This window comes from Hipposideros armiger, unplaced genomic scaffold, assembly GCF_001890085.2.
Source record: "Hipposideros armiger isolate ML-2016 unplaced genomic scaffold, ASM189008v1 scaffold_820, whole genome shotgun sequence".
Lineage (NCBI taxonomy): Eukaryota > Metazoa > Chordata > Mammalia > Chiroptera > Hipposideridae > Hipposideros > Hipposideros armiger.
In genome coordinates, this window is record NW_017732170.1 from 128,809 (window position 1) to 144,090 (window position 15,282).

Below are 15,282 nucleotides of genomic sequence, written 5' to 3' on the forward strand. Positions count from 1 at the left end.
TACACACACACACACACACACACACACACACACACACACACACACCAGGGGTGCCAAAAAAATGTATACGAGTGGACACTTTGGTCAATGTTTCTCCAGCAGTAGTTCACCATAATCAGAAGTGTCTGGATACTGATAGTAACCACTTTGAGCACCTCTTGTAATTGTAGAAGTCAAATGTGACTTGTACTCATCTTTCGTTATCGGTATATATTGAGTGTTACAATTTTAGTAGTTTTCCTTCCTTAAAATGTGTATACATGTTTTTGGTACTATACATATGTATTTTTTGGCTGTATACACACACACACACACACACACACACACACACAGACATATGCATATACACATATGTATATGTTTATGTATGTGTATACATATATATGTATATATGTATGTATGTGTATATATATATATACACACACACACTACATTGAATATATACACACTTATGTATGTATATATTTATATAAATATTTTGGTCTTATATTCATCTAACATTTTCTGTTTTATTCAACAGAAATCTTCTTGACAGAGACACCTTTTCTAAATCTGACCCAAGTAAGTGTCTATTAAATTGCTTTTGAAACAGTCTGCTTATTTTACTTTTGCAAAAATTGTATGAAGCTCATATTCTTGTTTAAATAATTGTTTTAAAGCCAAGAAAACAAGAAAGGGGATGATCTCAAGCCTTTGCCTACTCATCTCCCTGGGCAGTGCTCTAGCTAAAGAGGGTGTTGCTTAGCATTTTAAAAATAAGATGGAAATGCAGATGACCCCAATATAGGACAGTTCAACTTTGAAATTACAACCTCATGGTTGTGGTCATAAGGTAGAAATTATATTTGAAAGACAGACATAATGGACCATGATTTAGTCACTGAGTAATACTTGTCCTTTTTTTGGTAAATAAAAGCAGCATATAAAGGCATATACAACCAAATAAAATATATAACATCTTTTGTGAGCTGAATTTTCTTATTTTTAATTAGAGATTTGAAAATTAGAGGTAATTTAAAAATAAAAAAAGATTGTTTGAATTAGACAACAGGAGAATTAATGTATAAATCAGCTAGTGTTTACAAATCTTGTAACATTCAGAAATTGGTATCTAGCAGCTCTCCTTCTCTACAAATATGTGAAAAAATGTGGTTTAATTATAAGGTAAGGTTTTTATCATATGTTAGAATTCTTGAGGTAGTCATTGGGAAATGGCATTATAATTTATGGGTATTAAAAATTCCTAGGGCTCATTTGACAAATGGGTGAGACTTTTTTTTTAATCTCCAATCTTTACCCTAAACACTTAACCTTCCTTTTGCAACTTCCCTTTGTGGTTGTCAAGATTTCTTACCTGTTTATAGATATAGGTATACCTTGGAGATATTGTGGGTTCTGTTACAGGCCACCACAATAAAGCAAATATCGCAATAAAGAGAATCACACAGATTATTTTGTTTTCCCAGTGCATATAAAAATTATGTTTACACTATACTATAGCCTATTAAGTGTGCAATACCACTATGTCTAAAAAGTTCATACCTTAATTAAAAAATACTTTATTGCTGGCTGTCATCTGCACTTTCAGTCAGTAGTAATCTTTTTGCTGGTTGAGGGTCCTGCCTCAGTGTTGATGGCTGCTGACTGATCAGAATGATGGTTGCTGAAGGTTAGGGTGGCTGTGGCAATTTCTTAAAATAAGACAACAAGGGTGAAGTTTGTCATATTGATTGACTCTTCCTTTCATGAACCAGTTCTCTGTAGCATGTGATGCTGTTTGGTAGCATTTTACCCACAGCAGTACTTCTTTCAAAATTGGAGTCAGTCCTTTCAAACCCTGCTGCTGCTTTATCAGCTAAGTTTATGTAGTGTTCTAAGTCCTTTGTTGTCATCTCACCAGTCTTCACAGTATCTTCACCATGGGTAGATCCCATCTTAAGAAATCACTTTTCTTTGCTTATCAATAAGAAGCAGCTCCTCATCCATTAGTTTTATCACGAGATTATAGCAATTTAGTCACATCTTCAGACTCCACTTCTAATTCTAGTTCTCTTGCTATTTCTACCACATCTGTAGTTACTTCCTGCACTGAAGTCTTGAACCCCTCAAACTCATCTATGAGGTTTGGAATCCACTTCTTCCAAACTCCTGTTAATGTTGATATGTTGACCTGTTCTCACGAATCACAAATGTTCTTCATGTCATCTAGAATGGTGAATCCTTTCCAGAAGGTTTTCAGTGTAATTTGCCCAGATTCATTAGAAGAATCAAAATCTATGGCAGCTATAGCCTTATGAAATGTAGTTCTTAATTAATAAGACTCAAAACTCAAAGTTTCTCCTTGACTGATGAGCTGCAGAGTGGATTTCGTATTAGCAGGCATGAAAACAACTTAATCTTGTTGTGCATTTCCATTAGAGCTCTTGGGTAACCAGGTGCATTGTCAATGAGTGGTAATACTGTGAAAGGAATCTTTTCTTCTGAGCAGTAGGTCTTAATGGTGAGCTTAAAATATTCAGTAAACCATGATGTATATATGTGTGCTGTCATCTGGGCTTTGTTGTTCCATTTATAGAGCACAGGCAGAGTAGATTTAGCATAATTCTTAAGGGCCCTAGGATTTTCAGGATAGTAAATGAACATTGGCTTTAACTGAAAGTTACCGGCTGCATTAGCCCCAGCAAGAGAGTCAGCCTGTGCTTTCAAGCTTTGAATTCAGGAATTGACTTCTTTTTAGGTATGAAAGTCCTAAGTGCATCTTCTTCCAATATTAGGCTGTTTCATCTACATTGAAAATCTGTTGTTTAGCCATGTTAATGATCTTAGCTAGATCTTCTGGATAACTCACTGCAGCTTCTACATCAGCACTTGCTGCTTCACCTTGCACTTTTATGTTATGGAGACAGCTTCTTCCCTTAAACCTCATGTACCAACCCCTGCTAGCTTCACACTTTTCTTCTGCAACTTCTTCATCTCCCTCAGCCTTCAGTGAATTGAAGAGAGTTAGGGCCTTGCTCTGGATTAGGCTTTGGCTTAAGGGGATGTTGTGGCTGGTTTGATCTTCTCTCCAGACCACTAAGACTTTCTCCATAGCAGCAATAAGACACTTTCTTATCATTTATGTGTTCACTGGAGTAGTACTTTTTTTTTTTTTTAAAGATTTTTATTGGGGAATTGGGGGAAGGGGAACAGATAAGTTGCTATCCTTTTGTTCTTCAGTCTAGTTGTGGAGGATGTTGCTTCACTGGCCCAAGTTGGCACCATCATTGTGCTCTTCCCTGGCGAGGCAGATCAGTCACTGGCTTCTGGACGGCTGCTCACTGTAGCTGCTGGCCGCTCACGCTGGCTGCTGGCTACACACGGTAGCCCATGGCAATCCACTGCAGCAGGGGCTGCAGCCTACGCCGTCGCCAGCAACTCACAGCAACCCAGCTCCAGGTTGAGCTCTTGTTCAGCATCTTAGCTGTGGAGGGCAGTGTCACTGGCCCTCATATGTGGGATCCGAACCAGGGCCCTCTGGCGTCCCAAGCCAGTTCCTAACCATCGCGCCACTAGGCCGGCCCTGGAGTAGTACTTTTAATTTCCTTCAAGAACTTTTCTTTGCATTCACAATTTGTCTAACTAGCACAAGAGGCTCAGCTTTCAGCCTGTCTTGACTTTCAAGATGCCTTCCTCACTAAACTTAATCATTTCTAGCTTTTAATTAAAAATGAGAGACTTACAACTCTTCCTTTCACTTGAAAACTTAGAGGCCATTGTAGGGTTATTAACTGGCCTCATTTCAATACTGCTGTGTCTCAGGGAATAGGGAGGTCTGAGGAGAGGGTGGGAGATTCAGGAATGGTCAGTCAGTGGAGTAGTCAGAACACATACAACATTTATCAGTTAAGTTTACCATCTTATATTGGCACCCCCAAACAATTATAATAGTATCTAGCATCAAAGATCACTGACCACAGATTGCTATAGCAAATATAATAATAATGAAAATATTTGAAATATTGAGAGAATTACCAAAATGTGACACAGAGACATGAAGTGAGCAAATGCTATTGGATAAATGGTGCCCACAGACTTGCTCAACACAGGGTTGCCACAACACCTTCTATTTGTAAAAAACAATATATCTACAAAGTGCAACAAAATGACGTAATCCTATATTGAGGGGTTGGAGTTGCAGAAATTAAATATAGAGTATGATTTTTCTCTAGGTTGACCTTCCTATGTAGGCTTTGAGCACAGTAGGTATTTAGGAAAAGCTTCTAGTAACATACTGAAATATTTCAAACTGTTAAACTGTAGATTTAAAATGTATCCGTATCTGTAGCATAATGTATAAGACATTAGTAAATTATTATTATACTTTTTATGTGCCAAGCTCTACTATATATTAAGTTCTAAAGATCTGATATTGTTTATTTTTTATTTACCAAATATTTTAATCATCTGATAATTTACTAGTAATTTTCTTACAAGAGTGAAGCTAGGGATTAGGAATTAATTTTGATGTTTTTATTTTGGACAGTTGAAAAACAAATTATACATGTTCATGTCTGATGTTTATAAATGACATATATATTTTCATCTTTTATAGTTTGTGTCTTATATGTACAAGGAATTGGAAATAAAGAATGGAGAGAGGTAAGGATTAATTTTTTTAAAAAAATCACATGTGCTGGAAGATATGGTATAAGTTACAATTTGATGAAGATGAGAGTTTTCCTATTTTTAGTTATTTTAAGCCTTTTAAACCCAAAGACTGAATTTCTTCTTCATTTTATGAAAGTAACCTTTGTGTTTTATTTTTAATAATTCTGAATGTTTGGCTGATTTATGACCTTCCTGTGGAATATTCTTGAAACTTGTATTTTCCTCAGTCAAAAGTAAATTTAATGTGTTGCAATCCTTATGTAATTGAAGTCTGTGGACTTAGTCTCACTTTTAGAGGTCAGCTGCTGATTTTATAAAATATCGTATTAAAGGGTTTTACGAGCGTGGTGTGTGATATCAACCATCACCTGCTTTTTGCCAGTTAGTAATTTATTATTTGAAAATAAACAAGAAACTCGGTTTCCTAATACAAATATACTTGTTTAGTGAAACAAAAGTAAAGGAGGCAGAATTACTATTTTTCTTAATTCATTTTATAGAGTATATCTATGTGCAAATGGAAGGATGCATGCTGGAGGGGAATAAAACATGTTAAAATAAAAGGTATTTCCATCTGCTTGTAGTTGCTGGTGACCTCAAGAAGTTAGTGCATTGTTTTAATGAGGTTACAGCCTCTGGTGAGATTTCTCCAGTGAGATTCGTGCTATTTGTTGCCACAGACTGCTTTGCAACCAGCCGTTTTACCAATGTGCCTTGATTGTGAGATAGAGGGTTAAAGAATAGATCATTGTAATTTATTCTCAAAACTGAGACAATAAGTCAATTCAAAATTGTCCCTACTGGTAATGGGTACATGAGATACTGAGCACCAGCGTCTTTTATCTAATTCTTTCTGCACATTTCCATATGGTTATTCGATATTTATGTCAGACTCTACATAACCAAATATAAGCTCACTGTGCCTACTTCTTTGCTCCAAATATAGGGTTGTCGGAAAAGTCATGATGCATTTTTACAATGAAAAACAGAAAAAATACGTCATAACTTTTCCAACAACCCAATAATATTACCAGTCAAAACATCAAACTGCAGTTTTTGCAGCCATCCCTGACTTTCTTTCCTACATCTTCCTTATTTAATCAGTTATCCAATGTTATAAGTTCTCTTTCATTAAAAAAAAATCTCAGATGAGCTACCTCTTTTATTCAGACCCATGTTATCTTTTGTCTTCCGATGAGTCTATGCCCCTCTCTCTTATATCTCTAATTACTCCTTTGATTATTTTCCTAAAAGATTATGTTTTTCTTTTATTATTCACTCTACAGTTCCCTTTCAAAGGCCTGAGACAATCCAGTGGAACTACTAACTGAGCATAGGCCAGGCTAGAGAGGGCTGAGCGTTTACCGGGAGGGTTCAGAAAATAACATTACCTGAGGGACCAATAAAGGGACTGAGCTAAGAATCCAGAAGGTATAGGAGCAGGCATCTGGACCAATGTAATTCCCCCTTGATGAGGCTTTCCTATTGCCCAAGTGATGAGATATAAATTTCTTACTTAAATTGTAAGATCTTTTGTAATAATAATGACTAACTAATGTTCTGAGCCCTTTGGATATATTGACTAATTTAGCTTGCACAACAACCCTAAGAGGTAGATGTTTTTACATGCGGAAACCGAAGCACAGAAAGCTTAAGTGACTTGACCAAAGTTACCCAGTTGTTAAAAACAGAGCGGAGATTTCACCCAGGTCATCTGCCTCGAAAGCCCCTGCTATTAGACTTCCTTTGCAAGATCTTCATCTGATCCCAACTTTTACATTCTGGTTTTATTAATGGAAGGAAATTCTAAAAACTGATCTTTGGGGCTTTATAGTTATTTTCTTAAGCTTGACTCTGACATATAGGAGAGGAAGGCCTACTATTTAGGGAAAATGGCATAATTTTAAAATAAAAAAAGAAAACAGTGTTTTACATGTTTATTTTTTCTTTTGTATTAGTAAGAGGGAATAATACTCAAAGATGATATAAAAGCAAAGTAGAAATTGAGAAAGTAATGAGAACTAGGACCCAGAATCACATAGATGAATCTGGCGAGATACCAGTTAAGAGGCAGTTTCAGCAGACAGAATTTCAAAGGAATTAAAGGTGTTATGAACTAGAGAATGATCTAGAAGTATAGAAATGAAATGCCAGATGCAAGAGACAAGCATTTTGTAGCTAAAATCCATTGCATTTAGCAGCTAATTGAATTTGCTGGATAAAGCAAAGGGGCAGCAAAATGAAATACACTATATATATATTATTAAATTCCCGAAAACCATTTGATAAAGACAGTTTCCTTATTTTGAGTGTCAGTATGATGTAGTAGTTGATGTAGTAATGTAGCACTTGATCTCTCAGTGTTTGTTTCCCCCTTTGTAATGTGGGGAATGATGATAATGATTCTAGCTCCTATGGTTGTTGTGAGGATTAAACATGAACCACTGATAACAATGTCTGGCACATAGTAAGCATTACCTCATTAAGGACACACTGGGACTCTAAAATATCAAAAAACTTATAAGCATAACACAACTAGTAAGTGGCAGGTAAGTAGATTCTGTAAAATTCATTGTATAAGCTCAGTAGTTGATCGGAAAGTGACCTACGGGATTTACTTGGCCTCAAACCAAATATGAAGCTGTGGTGTTTCACAGCTGCTAAAAAGCTAATGTAATCTGAGGATTCATTGATGGATGTGCAGTGCTTGCATCAAGAAAGATAATGCTATTATGTTGAGCTACATGAAATTGTCATTTTTGTAGGTCAGAAATGGTTGAGTGTTGGCAATTTCATGTGATTCAATAGAATATTATTGTATTTTGCTCTGGTGGGAACAAGTCTGGAGTGTTGCTTTTCAGTTCTACATTTGAGATGATTGAAATACCAAGTGTATATTTAAGGAAGGCTACCATCTTGAAGAAAGGGATGGAACTATACCATGTAAATAAAGGAATATTTAACCTGAAAGGTGGGAAGACTCTGAATAATCCTAACTGTCCTCAAATTCTTAAAGTATTTTCATTTAGAAACGGGGGTATACTTAACTTGATGTTGAAACATAAAAAACGAAATAAAAATTTTGACCCAAAGGATGGAGAGACAAAGAGGCATTGTTTATTCTGTGAGAAGACCTTTATAACACTTCGAGTATCTCATTATCATATGGATTTCCTAGAACTGTATCCTGGGACTCTAATGGTTGTCCTGTGTTCAAACCTGTGTTAGACTGATTCATCAGGTAAGAAGTTGTACTCAATTAGCTCTAATTTCCTCACAAATCTGTGATTTTATGGTAGTATAGCCTTTAAAAAGAGTTTTCTACTCATTTTATCAGTTCATCCAAGTATCTTTTAAGTCTTGAACATTAGTTTACAAGATAATCAATCACAAAAACCAGTATGATAATGTGGGAGAGGAGGAGGCTTTCTTCTGCCCTCTGGATTCTTTCGGTTGGTCTAATAATCAAATAGACATGAGGTAGATTAACAAGAGAAAATGGCAAAATTTAATTACATATGTACATACAAGTATGTATGGGAACCCCGCATACATGAAAGAGTTAGAGATCCCACATACATGAGAGGTTCAGACAAAAAGGGACAATGAGGTGTATATGACATTCTGAGCTAAGGATGAGGTAAGGCACCTTGGGGCTTCAGAGGGGAGGAAGGTCATTTGAAGGACAAGAGGTGCAGAAGTTCAGCAGTTAGAAGTTTGCCCTGCACTATAGGGAGGTCATAAAAAGTTATTTCTGGTGATAACTCTCATTATGGGCAAGGCCCCTTATTTAAATTCTTTACTGGAGATGCAGAAGTTTCTCTTGAAACCTCAGGGTCTCAGTTCCTTCAGCTCAAAGTGATCCACATGCCAAGGAGGCACATCTTGGGGAGGCCTGTTCTGAACCCCTTTAATAATCACTCTCAGGATATTTGGAATCACACAAGTAAAATAATATTATAGATACTTTATTAATAATTTTAAATATATCCATCCATTTATTAATTTGGCCTATATTTATTGGGTACTTACCATGGAACTGCAGTGGTGGATACAATTTTAAAATAGTAATTCTACCTCAAGGAGCATGCAATATATTGTAGTTGGAGAGTTTTACCAGGAACTTTAGTGTGTCTTTGCAATCAAGTTACTGATGTAGGTATCAACACTAATGTTAATAATATAGGGGTTGTGTTTGAATTTAAATGTATTTTGGAAAAGTACGTAGTCACTAGTCACATGATTTTGTGTTCTGAGATGAATTACTTTCAGATAGAAAGGAAGAATAAAAAAAAATAAAAGAGCTTAAGATATGTTGAAACAAATGTTCCAAATAAAGTGATAGAAAAGTTAAATTTATTCTGTAGTTAAAATCTGAAATTTTAAAATTATATCTGACACTATTAAAATTACCTGCATATGTTCAATAAATTCTTTCTAATGATTGTGAATTATCAAAAGTTTTCAAAGTAATGGATCTTTTAAAACTAAAATTATATTTTAGTGCATAATAATTTCAGAGCTAGAAATGACACTTTAAGTACCGTGAATTATGAAAATATAAAAACCTTTTAGTGACAAGTAGAAATAGCAAAGTAACATCCCTAAGGATGTGTACTTTGACTTTGAGAGGTTCCCAAAATGTTGCAATTAACCTCTTTGAGTTAAGTTCTAGCTATCCATTGGTGATCTATTTTGTGAGTTACTTTTAAACATTTAAAATTATAGAGTTGGTTCCAGGTTCTCTTAGTATGTGATGAAAGCAAGCAAGCTGGAATTGTTTATAACCCACAGTGATTGTAGTATGGAGGCAAATCTACTGCCAAATGCTGATTACTACAGTTTAACATTCTCTTTGCTTCTGCATCATCCCATTGTCACTGAGCTACTCTAGCATTTATTCATCGCTGTTCGGAATAACATATGTATAATATATAAAGCACACACACATATTCAGAAAGGATGAGAAAATTCATCATACTTCAGCTTAAATCTACTTTACCTAGTAGTCTTTTCTATTGGGTTGTTGGAAAAGTCATGACATCTTTTTTGTTTCTCATTGCAAAAATGCATCATGACTTTTCTGACAACCCAATAACTTTCACAACTAGAATTTTCTCCTTGCACCTTTGAAATTCCATAACTTCTATATTTTTCTTCTGATCCTTGTCACCTTCTACTTTATATCATCCAACAAACATCAAGGACTTTTTTGTGAACTCATTTTCTTGTATGTCTTGGCTTCACTTCTTAATTCAGTGCTCCTGAAAGGTCAAGTTCCTGCACTAGAGCATTTAGGGTAGGACTTTATTCTTAGAAGGTGCTCAATTACTATTTGATGAAAGGATAAATTTAAGGATACCCTCAAACACACACACACACACACACACACACATTTATCATGGTTTTAGAATTTATGAGTTGGAAGAATCCTGTTAGATCATTTGGTACAAAAGTCACATGTTTTATGTGAGAACATTTAGGTGATATGCTAATTAGTTCTGAGAGCCTAAAGCTTGTTCTCCTGCTCTTTACTGTAACTTTAATGACATATTTTGAAATTTTAATTATAACATCTCTTAAAAACATGCTATTGACCTCTTAAAGCTTAGGGGTAAGTCATTTCATTCTCTCCTTTTTGACTATAGAAATATTAGAGTGAAATACCTACAGTTATTAGCACAGGAGGGAGGAATCTCCCCACAGTCTTTAGACAACACTGTTGCTGAACCATTGAGGGTCCTGTGTGGCTACTGATGCTGTCTTTACTGTTGGATTCATGTTGCAGAGCAGCTGAATATTTTGATTTGGTTTGGTTTTCTTTTTAAAAACATGTTTTAATTATGCTATACTGTTGAGTATTCACTTCATAGGGATTGTACTCCTCTAGTAGACATTTGAAGGATTCTCATTGTAGGTATCGTGACTTCTCCACTGTGACTGATTGAGGAGATGGTAACAGAAAACTTTTGATGTTCTCTTATAAAAGCAGTAGTATAGCATGTACTCGTAAATGCTATATATATTTTGTAAAGCCAAAATATTTTTTGGAATACCTAGTCAGCCTTAAGCATTACTGTTTTAGTGAAAATATGGTGTGTGTCCTTAAGGGAAATACTACTGTATACACTCATTTGATTCTCAGTGTCAGCCATACTAGTTTTGGAAAAAGAACTACAGATTGACCTTGAAATTTTTCTGTTTAGAAAAGGACATAAAATAGTTTTACAAATATTCCTGGCCACAGATAATTAGAAGCGGTGGCTTACCATATGTTGCCCATAGTTTATAAGGCTAAATTGAATTCTCTTAGCTTTGTCAACGTGCTGAAACTTCCTGACTTCTCTGTCCATTGTAATCTGAGTTTTCTCTTTTCTTTGTCACTGGTTGTTCCAAGCTAAAATTGGGTAACACTAATTAACTTCCCTTCGCTCTCACATTGGGCCCATTAACTCTTAGCTGCCTTTGCATCCTGCAATAATACCAAACAATAAGTTTTGTATTTTATCTACGTTTTGTGGTTCTCAGTAGGAATGTTGGTTTGTTACAAGTGACTCCATTAGAGCTGGAGGCAGAAGTCCTAATGCCTGATAATGATTGCTGAATACTGAATAGGAAAAATTAGAGATAACTTGAGGTTTTGGATGATTTTATATTTCTCCAAAGTAGGTTTGCTTCTGCTTTGGGGAAGACAGCTAAGCTAGGAAGAATTCACCTTAATTCAGTTAAAGATTTGACTGACTCCAAGCTGAACTTCGTTCCACCTGAGAAATGCTTTTCTGATTGATTCATACTTACTCCTTGATATACAATAGCTTTTTGTGGTCTCAACCCACAGCCTTTGTTACCTTATTTTTAAGTCCCTCCTTTTGTTTTGAATTCAAACATATTGATAAGTGGAAAGAAATATAGAATGTATGGACATATACCCCCTTTATGGGATTTAAAAAATTCCATTGTCTTCCCCAGTTTGATGACACTGGAAATCTCTGCTCATCTTGGCTTCTTTTTATATTCAGGACCCTGCAGGGCTCCTCTTCTGGCTTGTTTTTTCTCCAGTTTTTTTGTTTCCACAACTTACAACTTTTTATTTGTTCTCTGGTGCCTCCAGAGAGATTATTTTAATATTTTGTTCAACTTTTCTAATTCTCAGGGGAAAATTGGTCTGAAGCGACCTAATTTGCCATTGATAGAAAGAAAAGTTTGTTGACCACTTTTGAATGAAAATAATTCTCAGACTCAGCTTTGCAATGTTTCTATTTTCCTTTAAAAATCTCTGCAAAAAATGAAACTGAATAAAACTCATATAAACTAAGCTCTGAAAATTTAAGAATCTCATTGTTGCAACTGTGCCTACAGGTCTATCTTATACAATAATTTCAGGAAGGGGAGAAAAAGTGTGTTTTAAATCTTAAAAAAAGCAGTAATAGAATGCAATAATTCCTAAAAATTTAGGAATTATTAATTTGGAGTTATGTAAGAATTTGATTAAAAGTTAATTTTGAGTATTTGAAATACATTATGGCCTGCCTTTTAATTAATCTCAGTCAACAATATTTATTGTGCATTTGTGTGTAGAATTGCTTTTAAATATTCAAAAACATCAGGATTGGTGTGAATACATTTTTCAAATTTATTTTCAATTGAATTTAGATAACCACCTGAATAAAATAATCTTATTTAAAACAATTGGGTAATCTAATTTAAAATAATTTAATTTAAAATGATTAAAATAATCTGCTGAATTTATTTAAAAATACTTTGTCTCACATAAATAAACAAATGATATATGATAAAATTAACCCATACTCCCCTGTAAAAACCTCCCAGATAAATTGAGTCTATTTTTTTTCTCTTCAGATGGTAACACATGTTACTAATCATAGAAGTAATAGCAAGACATGGTAAAAGCAGTTCCTTAAAATAGTGTTATTTTTAGAGCATGAATGAATTAATATTAAAATGTTTTAACTAAAGTTTTAAAATACTATAATCTAATTTTAAAAATTGATGGAGTTTAGTCCTTTCTATATTTTATGTGTGACAATTAAAGAGATATGATCAAGGTGTCCTTTTCTTTATGGTTAATAATTTAGGTTCATTCCTAAAAATAGAAGATCCTAAAAAGTGAAAGTCTCTTATGTGAAACAGTCTATCTTAGCCAAGAATATTAGAAGGAAGTCAGTTTACTTATCTTCCTTTTTGTCTGTCTGTGTGTGTGTGTGTGTGTGTGTGTGTGTGTACATATATATTTGCATCTATAGCTACATCTCATTGATCTATAATAATGTAAGACCTAAATAAAGCCTTCAGATTTCCTGCTTGCCCTCTCATAAATAAGTGAATTTCAGACCACTGATTTGTTAAAACAAATGTCTTGGATAATGAGTTACATGACAGAACTATATCTTTTTCCCTTAGAGGAAAAAGTTCATGGAGTCTCTGATAATCCCAATGTTTAACTCTCAAGAGGAATTATATAAAATGTAAATCTTCAATTTTGGGTTTCTGTGTGTGCTTCCACTTGGTATCTTTTTATGCATATTAAATATGTTTAGTTCTAAACTGAGGTTGTTCCTGTTAAATTTATCTTAATATGCTGTCTAAACTACTCAATTCATCTATTCTTCTCATCTAATCTCTGGAGACTGTCCTCTGTATATCATAGCTACTAAGATATAATGCTAATATAATAACTGATGTTAATAACTGATTAAAGATGTACGCTAGTCCAGATGACCTTTTTCCTTTATCACTTTGACTTCAGTTGAAGAATGAATATGATACTGGGATTTTTTTCTGGGCTATCACAATATGTTAAGCATTTCTGAACATTTTTCTCAAAACAGAGTTCATCTGCTCAGTACCATAAATAGATAAATGTTCTTTCCAGTACTGCTCCTCTGAAGCATTTTGATTAGTTGATATAGAAATCAGGAGTGTTTCCATTTTATCATTTTCTGCAAGATTTGTTCCTAAATTGTAAAAGTACATATTTTTCCAATTAGCTCAAGCATAAAACAAAGGAAAACTTTCAAAGACTTGATTGTGAATTTTTTTTTATATTTTGCTTAAAGTTTTACAAGAAATAATGTTTAATGTTCTAACAAAATTAAGCTTACATACTTTTTTTCAAATGACTGAAAACTTGTACACTTGGTGAGCAAAAGAACATTTTTCAAACATTTTTTTCTAATTATGAGATGATAAAACTTAATGCTGTATAATTATATAAAAGTGCTTGACTGTCCACATATTTGGGTTCATTGTGCCAGAGATTATTGTAATCAGGTTGTGTACTTCTGACAATCCAGTATTGTTGATATTCAGAAAAAGACTTTTTAGGACACAAGTTACAATTCTTTCAGGTGTAGTTGTTTCTGGGTGTATACCATCATAAATATTAATAATTGTCTTTCATCAAAATTTTAATTCCCTTTGATCTCCATAGCATTATATGCAACTGTACATTTTCTAAAGAGTTACAAAAGTTTTATTTATTGGGTTATTGGAAAAGTTATGATGCATATTTGTAACAGATGGCACTAGTTCATTTTTGGAAGTACTAGAGTCATTCGCATCTATGTTATTCCTATGTCATTTGACAGCTGACAGTTCTAGCTTCATTGTAAAAAAAAAATATTGAGCAATTTAGTTGAGTTTTGGAGATTTTACAACAAGTTGAAGATGGAAGACCAAACTGTGTATTTTGCCATATTTTACTGTTTTACTTCCATAAAGGGAAGAACGCACGTCAAGCTTGTGAAAAGTTGCATAAAGTTTACGGTGACAATGTTCTACAAGAACATCAGTGCCAATGATGGCTCACGAAATTCCATGCTGGTGACTTTGATCTCAATGACGCTCCTCGGTCAGGGAGGCCCACTGAGGTTGATGACGGCAAAGTAAAGGCATTGATCGAGTTAAACCCACGTTACATGACACGAGAGATTGCAGAACATCGAACATCCATCATGCAAGCATTCACAACCACGATATTCGGGTTCCGCATGAACTCAAAGAAGTTAATTTGACAGCGTGTATAAACATCTGCAAAATGCTCATTAAACGTGAGGAAAAAGATCCTTTTTTGAAGTGACTGATAACTGGTGATGAGAAGTGGATTGTTGACAACAGTGTGGTACGCAAACGGTCTTGGTCCTGACGTGATGATTCGCCTCAAATGACATTGAAAGCAGACATTTATCAGAGGAAGGTTATGCTCTCAGTGTGGTGGGATTTTAAAGGTGTCGTGTTTTTCGAGCTCCTACCATGGAATGAAACAATCAATTTGAATGTGTACTGTTGGCAATTGGACAGTTTGAACGAATCCATCATCCAGAAACATCCAGAGCTTGTTCATTGTAAAGGAGTTGTGTTCCATCACGACAACGTGAGACCTCACACAAGTTTGATCACTCATCAAAAATTATTGGAGCTTGGATGGGATGTGTAGCCACACCCACCATACTCGCCTGACCTTGTGCCATCAGACTTCCACTTGTTTCGCTGTCTTCAAAACTCATTGCGTGGTATAACGTGCAATTCAGATGAAGCTGTAAATCAGCATCTTGTTCAGTTTTTCACAAATAAAGACAGGTCCTTCTATGAACAAGGAATTATGAAGCTCAC

The 15,282-nt window shown here is 34.7% G+C and overlaps 1 protein-coding gene across 1 annotated transcript in view; it reads left to right on the forward strand.

The window, feature by feature from the left end:
• CPNE8 (copine 8) overlaps nt 1–15,282 on the forward strand; it is a 166,571-nt gene that overhangs the window by 25,054 nt on the left and 126,235 nt on the right. The window contains exons 2-3 of the mRNA XM_019628984.1: nt 521–561; nt 4,595–4,641. Of these exons, the coding sequence (XP_019484529.1) occupies nt 521–561; nt 4,595–4,641 (88 nt within the window). The remainder of the gene's footprint in view (nt 1–520; nt 562–4,594; nt 4,642–15,282) is intronic.